Source organism: Metarhizium album, assembly GCF_000804445.1.
Source record: "Metarhizium album ARSEF 1941 chromosome Unknown scaffold_42, whole genome shotgun sequence".
In the NCBI taxonomy this organism is placed as follows: Eukaryota; Fungi; Ascomycota; class Sordariomycetes; order Hypocreales; family Clavicipitaceae; genus Metarhizium; species Metarhizium album.
This window is the reverse complement of record NW_024467616.1, coordinates 115770-123154: the sequence shown is the minus strand read 5'-3', so window position 1 is coordinate 123154 and position 7385 is coordinate 115770. Positions and strand designations below refer to the sequence as shown.

The following is a 7385-nucleotide window of genomic DNA, read 5'->3' as shown; positions in this document are numbered from 1 at the left end:
TATATAACTTTATACTTTTAAAAAATCTAAAAATTAGAAAATCGGAAAATTGTAGTGGCAGCGTTTGCAGATGCGAGCTAATGTGCAACTGTAGGGCAGCGCTGTTCTCGCGAAGCAACAAGATGATGGCCTGGCATCGCCTGCCAGCTCGCACCGGGCTACAAGGAAAATGTCGCCCACCACGAGGTCGATTGAACAGTCAAGCCAAGTCATGCGCGTTGAACATCGTCGCTGACACGTGACAAGGCCCCGGATAGAAAAGAAAAAGCTGCAGGTCAGCAGCCATCGGTCCCGGTCGGCGGTGAGTTGGCAAGCAACCCGTGGTAGCCGCAAGTCGGATTCACGACGACTCGAGAGTCGAGACTCGAGCAGCCTCTCTGCCGCGTCCAAGTCAACGGGAATCAGAAGCATAGTTGACACAAATCGTCAAGAATGCCGTACTGCGACCGATGCGGCACGCTCACCGCCAGGGAGCTGCGGGAAAACGACCTGCTGCTCCATCCCAACTTGAAATGCTTGAAAGACCGCGCCGACGGGGGATGCGAGCTGTGCTTTGTTTTCTGGACCGCGTTCAAAAGGGATGCCGCCAAATACGTCGACCGCCTCCTGCGCGGTGAATCCCCGTTCCCTCAAGGATCGGAATGGTCCCCGGGGATATGGCTGAATGGGAACCAGTTCGGCCACCCGACCTCTGGCGATACCGTCGCCGTCAGTTGCGGGAGGCGCGGTCCCAAGTCCAGCTTTTGGGAACACGTGAACCCGGAGCCCATCGAAGCCGTCCTGGAGGTGTACGAGTAGGTCGTCTGTCGATCCCCGGTCGACACGGTGGTGCTGATGACTTGATCAGGGGACCGGGTCCTCCTTCAAAATACAACATCAGGGGCCGAAGAAGCACGGCGTATCAAGACCCCGGGCTCCATGTCGTCCTGATAAGACAATGGATGGCTGCGTGTCGCGCTCATCACCCTCGCTGCTCACTTGCACTCGGGAAGGGCTGCGAGATGCCCACCCGGGTGATGCATGTTGGGGATCCCGTCACGGACAGGAAGCCGAGGCTCGTGTCGGCTGCTGAGGATGGAATCTGCGAGCCGTACCTGGCCCTGTCGTACTGCTGGGGAGCCAGCACTGCCGGCTTTGCAAAGTTGACGGACGCCACTTACTCCTCCTTCGTGCTGGGCATCGACGAGTCAGACCTGTCCAAGTCACACCAGGAGATGATGTCTCTTGCCCGCGCTCTGGGCGTTCAGTACGTGTGGATCGACGCGCTTTGCATCATCCAGTCCAACACGGCCGATTGGGAGCGCGAATCGAGACGCATGGCTATAGTCTACGGCAATGCTGCGTTAACCGTCATCGCTGGGCGGTCGTCAGACTCGGGACACGGCTTCATAGCCAACGATTCCGACTACCTCGGGACGTTCTGCGAGCTGCCAAAAGAGTCGTCGGAAAAGTCGACAATCATGGTTGGATTAAAGAGATCCCCCGACATTGGACCTACGTCGACCAGAGCCTGGTGTTTCCAGGAAAGGCTTCTCAGCCAGAGGGCCGTGGTTTTCGGCACAGACCAACTCAAATTCTCGTGCAGGGCGGGAACCGTGTACGAGGACGGCTTCAAGTCAGCCGAGTATGCTGGCTCTAGGCTGCTGGCGTCGACGCCGACAAGGCCGCACATGCGGGACGAGCAGCAGGTCATGATGCATGAGACTTTGAAAGAGTGGTACGGGCTGTTGTTCCCCTACACGAGGTGCAAGCTTTCCAACCCACATGATGTTTTCGCCTCCTTGGCTGCCATAGCGCAACACGTCGCCAAAGTCCTCGGATCACGCTATCTGGCCGGCATCTGGGAATGCGACATTGTGCGAGGGTTGATGTGGCGCCCTACATATCACCTCGCCCCGAACTGGGAGCAAACTGTCCGGCCGAAGCCGACGTCGCTCACTGGTTCCGGTACGACTCGAGATGTTGTTTGTGCCCCCTCTTGGTCATGGGCCTCCGTTCAGGGACAGGTATTGCAACAGTCGTTTTCTCCCCCCAATGTGGAGTTGTACAGAGACGCGTCGAATTTCAACATCCGACCAAGGCCTTCTCATCCAGATAGGTGGTCGGAGGGCTCGGAATGCGGAGCGGACAAGCTACACATGCCAGTTTGCGAATTACGATTCATGGGACGCGTGGTCGAGGCCCGGATACTCGATGAATCGCCCAAGCTGCGCTACACTCGCCTCAGACAATCGGCCAAAAGGCCAGTCAAGGGACTCGCCCACAGCAGATACAGCGTGTTGTTAGTAGACGTTGGAGCACCGCGGCGGGAGCTCGACTCCGATGAGCTGCTTGATAACGTGACCGCGCTGGGACATGTTGATGTTCAGGAAGAGAGGGTTGGCGTAAGCACGATATATTGCCTACTGGTCGTATCAAGGTACGGATTGATGCTCAAGAGCCACAACGCCAATGGGTCGTACAGCCGTCTTGGGTGGTTCATGCTGGAGCAGGACCAATGGTTCAGGGGCCAGGTAGAAATCGATATTGCCCTTGGGTAAATCGCAATGGACTCCAAAAAGCCATGGATTCATGTCCGTCTTCACGTAGGTGCGCGGGAGAGGAGCAGGGTCGATGAAAGGAGCCAGGATGCAATCTTGCCTTGATTGAATTGCCCCCCTGGTCAGGTGTTGTGCCAGCCACGTCCTTGAGCAAACACGACGACTTTTGAGACCAAAGCATAATTTTGTAGTGCGACACACTCTTCCGAAAAGCAGCAGCCAACTTCTACCATCAAATCCAAGGCAGAAGCAGCGAAACGAAACAATCAGGATACTGGATTGCGGAACGCTTCGTCACAAGACGCAGAGCTACAACTTGACATGCTGATTTGCCAAACACGGTTGCCTGGATGAGACGGAGAGAGTTCCAAGCTACAGCCATGTTGTTGTATCTGATCACTCAGTCCTAACTCCTAGCGGCCTTTCATCTTGCTACGTTGGGTGCAGCATTCCACATCCGTGTGCCGCGCCAAGATTTCGTCAAAGGTCACAGCTCTATCCAACGCCCACGACCGTGATGACATGCTGGTGCCGCCCTTGGACATGGGAAACGTCTTCTCGCGTAGACCGCGGGTGGCCGTCTTGCGCTCAGGAAGCGAGCCGCGCAAGTACCCGGCGAGCCTGGAGAAACGCCGTGTCACGGTGCGATGGTGTTTCTCCTCCCACGTCGCTTTGTGCTTCTCACAGCACCTCCCGGCGTCCCAGTCCCTGGATTCGACTCGCGGCCCTTGACAAAGCCCCGTTTCGTCCTCAGATACACCACCTTCACGTGCGTCCCTTGCTGGCTCGTCGACTCGAGTCATGTGCGGTGCGTCGGGGGGCGCCGTTCGGACATTTGGTGATGTGTGGACGCGCCTCAGGGGGCCGTATCGCCGGCCAGGCTTGCCCTCCCAATAGGCGCCGGACCTGTCTTGGAAGGTGTAGGACTCGGTGTCGGCGTCATAGCCAACGCGGGAGATGCCTTCTGGCAGACGCTCGTCGTCTGGGTCAAGATGCGACCGGTGACCCATGGACGCGGTAGAGCTGGGCCAACGGTTGCTGCTCGCACGACAGGGGCTGGATCACGGAGGCTCGATGGTCGCTAGATATTGCTTATCAATATGACTCTTCCTTTATGAAGCGGGTGAGGCGTATTGCAGCAGCCAAGAATCCCACCTATGCGGCATGGTCGGGGAAAGGAGGAACGCTCACGAGGCTTTGGTGTTTCTTGTCTCGACATGCAGCGGCCAGGTCGAGGCTCGTCAGATTCGTAGTCCAGTGCCTGCTTCTGCCATCAACAAAACCAACAACGGGTTTGAGTTTGCTTCCAACGGCCGGTGGTGGCGGAACTCCAGCGTTCGTTCGTCCATGCTCTGCAACCTCGTCCAATAGCAGATGCGTATGTGTCTTTGCCTCGTGGTGTTGGTGGCACAGACATGGCACAGATATCCCATTGGCCTTGCACGATGGTGATGAATGTAGCTGGTCAGGCTTGCGACCCATGAATGGCCAGAGCCGGTGCTTTACTGCCCAACTTTATAGTTACAGTAGGCGCTTTTCGGAAGGAAACAAAACAGACATCCGACATAATCGTGGTGGCTTGGGGCAAACAAGCCCGCCATTTTTTGGTTCGCCGTCTCATTTGAAACTAATTATATTAATGACAACTCTCCTTGGCAGGTTTTCACGCGAGCCGTGTCCACCCGTGTAAGAGAGGGTTTCCAATTTTCTTTCTTTTGTTTCTGTCCGAAATGGACTAGCTATTCGGAATCTGCGAGGCCTTTGTCGGTCTTGGTCCATGGCTGTTTGTTGGGAGCTTGGACAGAGCTCCCAGTTCAAGAACCGTGGGTTCCCTTATCAAGGAGGATGCCCGGTAGGGCTCAAGGAGCTCGTTCGTTTCAGACTGACGCATCTGTGCCCAATCTCCCTCCTTCCCTAGCGTGAATTTCCTAATGCCGGACGGACCACAAAGACCAGCCGTGGACTTGTCGCCTTCTCATTCCCGGCTTTGCCGGAGACCCGGACCCGTGAGGTTGCTCGTGTCAGCCAGACTCATCTTCTCCACGCCACATCAATATTCCGCATTGTCATGCCATGTCGCTGTGAATCTAGTCCTTACAACTAGTACACAACGGCCTTGGTCGTAGTCCACAGTAGGTCAGAGATAAACTCAAAATATTGTTGCGCCCGCCGCCCGCAGGCTTCCCCGCACAGCCACCTCATATGGCTCCGTGTAAGACGTCCGCTTGATGCTTATCCATCTGTGCTCCAGCATAAGGTGATGCGTTTGTATCAAATATTGCTTCAAGTAAGATCCGGATGCCAACCGTATCCCGATCACTGTGCCTTGATCCGTCAAGACTGTCACGGTCCCTAGTTCACCTTGACAGATGCAGCTACACCATCTCACGAGGATCCGGCATGTCTACGCACTATGATGCCGTAGTCATTGGCTCCGGTCAAGGCGGGACGCCTCTCAGCATGGCATTCGCTCGAGCCAAGAAGAAGACGGCGCTGGTCGAGAGCACTCATGTCGGCGGCTGCTGTGTGAACGAAGGCTGCACGCCGACCAAGACCATGATTGCCTCTGGCCGAGCAGCCCATTTGGCCAGACGAGGGCCGGAATACGGCGTGGTGGGTGCCCCGTCCGACGCCCTTCGCGTCAGCATGCAAAGGGTGCGGCAGCGCAAGCGCGACATTGTCGATGGCTTTCGCTCCAGCAGTGAAGCCAGGCTTCGCGACGCCGGCGTCGACGTCATCATGGGCTCTGCCAGCTTTCGGGACGAGAAGACGATCAATGTTAGCGGCCTGGACGGTGCCGAAAAAACCCTTGCCGCTGATCAAATCTTCATCTGCACGGGCGAGCGGCCCGCGACTCCGAGCTTGGATGGCTTCCATGCGGCCGCGTTCCCCCCGGGCACCCTTCTCGACTCGACTTCTATTCAAGAACTCGACCTGGTTCCATCCCACCTCGTCGTGGTCGGAGGTGGCTACGTCGGTCTTGAATTCGGCCAGCTCTTCCGGCGACTAGGCGCCGAGGTGACCATTGTTCAGCGCAACTCCCAGCTGCTTCCTCGGGAAGATGCCGACGTGGCTGGGAAGATGCTTGAGATTTTGAAGCAGGACGGCATACAGGTTCTTCTCAAGACATCCCCTACAGCCTTCCACGCCTCGGGCGATGACGACCTTGCCAGGGCTGTTGTCGTCGCCGTCTCTGGCCCGCATGGCGCGTCGGAGCTCACGGCATCTCATGTCCTATTCGCCGCGGGCCGCGTGCCCAACACAGACACGCTCAATCTCGAGGCAGCTCTAGTAAAGACCACAGCTCGCGGTCACATCTCAGTCGACCAGACCTTGCAAACTTCCAATCCGCATGTGTGGGCACTCGGCGATGTCAAAGGGCCGCCGGCCTTCACGCACGTCTCCTATGACGACTTCCGCCTGCTGCGAGCCAACTTGCTCGAGAAGGACTCCCATCCCGCAGCCATCACTACTGTAGATCGTATTTTGCCTTATGTCGTCTACACGGACCCGCAGCTCGCCCATGTCGGCCTGCATGAACACGAGGCGCGAGCAAAGTTTCCCGATGCCAAGGTCCAGGTAGCAACTATGCCCATGGCACATGTCGCGCGAGCTTTAGAGACCGATGAGTCAAGGGGCATGATGAAAGCTGTCGTCGATGCCGACACACAAAGGATCTTGGGATTTTCGTGCCTTGGATTGGAGGGCGGAGAGGTTATGAGCGTGGTGCAGATGGCCATGATCGCAGGCAGCAAGTGGACAGCATTGAGAGACGCTGTCTGGGCTCATCCATCCCTTGCGGAGAGTTTGAACAACATTTGGGGCTCGTTGCGGTAGGTCTTCGGGGTGCGTTCCGAGAACGAAACGCCCGCATCGCGACCGTGTAATGTGTAATACCGACTTGCTCTACGGAGTATCCCATCCAGTAAATCAAAACGGCACCAGGCTGTACCATTGGACAGCTGGTCCCAATGTCAGTCAGTTTGAACATACTTTTGCTTCATGCATCAAGTCTGGGTGGCATGAGGCCTAAATATATAGGTGTCAAAGCCTATTGATCGAGAGGAATTGTATGACTGCAAGTAAAATGCCATGCGAATGGAGATCCCTTTGCAGACTGGGAGGCCATCGTGCTTGTTGCTCTGCCGCAATGCTCGTAATATTCAAACCGGTTCCTCCAGGGGTGTCTATCCGCTGGCTGCAAGTCAGTGTGTAATCCGAGTAGATAAATACGGCTCGATGTTGATGCTCGCTTTCATTCTATCTGCTTGTTCTATTTCACGACCATCCCGATGTTCTGTCATTATGTATGCGTGGACATTACAAGTGGCTCGCGGCTTGAACGAGCGGTAGTCATCTCCAATATGGAGACAGACCAGACTTTCAGCAATTTTTGTACCCTTGGACAAGCTCAATTTGAGACCTGGATTCATGGTTTTTCTAATACTCTGCTTCACTTGGTAGAAGCCAGGCAGGCACTGTTATGAGCAGCGAGGTGCTGAAGAGCAAGCGCGCTGCAGGCTTGATCCGTTGTTGGGGCGATAGCGCTAGATTCTCGACAGCAGAGGAAGTGGCTGGCTGCCATGATTAATGGAATAAGAAGTCTGTCTCTATGACTTCTAGTGCTTCTCTACATAGCACTGAAGTCGGCCGTTTCAGGTCCAGGAGCTGAATGTCGACGTTTGAGCTGTAAAATGGATGCTACAAACGTCAAACAGATGCGCCGTACGGTATATTCAAGGAGCAAAGCCCGCCTTTCTAGTCAGCCTAGACTGCGAGGTTGCGAAACTTTATACTAAGTGTGAAATGAAGCAAATGAAGCACCGTCAACTTACAAACGGCCCA

The 7385-nt window shown here is 55.7% G+C and overlaps 3 protein-coding genes across 3 annotated transcripts; 2 read left to right on the top strand and 1 right to left on the bottom strand.

The window, feature by feature from the left end:
- Positions 1-432: 432 nt before the first annotated feature.
- MAM_08094 (Heterokaryon incompatibility) lies at positions 433-2540 on the top strand (the record flags this gene model as incomplete). Its single annotated transcript, XM_040826892.1, has 2 exons — positions 433-794; positions 848-2540. The coding sequence occupies 2 exons, from the start codon at positions 433-435 to the stop codon at positions 2538-2540; spliced, it is 2055 nt and encodes a 684-aa protein (XP_040675151.1).
- Positions 2541-2953: 413 nt separating this feature from the next.
- Positions 2954-3550, bottom strand: MAM_08093 (uncharacterized protein; the record flags this gene model as incomplete). Its single annotated transcript, XM_040826891.1, has 1 exon — positions 2954-3550. The coding sequence occupies one exon, from the start codon at positions 3548-3550 to the stop codon at positions 2954-2956; it is 597 nt and encodes a 198-aa protein (XP_040675150.1).
- A 1390-nt stretch (positions 3551-4940) lies between these two features.
- On the top strand, positions 4941-6377 carry MAM_08092 (mercuric reductase; the record flags this gene model as incomplete). The annotated part of the gene is made up of 1 exon (XM_040826890.1): positions 4941-6377. One exon carries the CDS (start codon positions 4941-4943, stop codon positions 6375-6377), a length of 1437 nt encoding a protein of 478 aa, XP_040675149.1.
- Positions 6378-7385: the final 1008 nt, after the last annotated feature.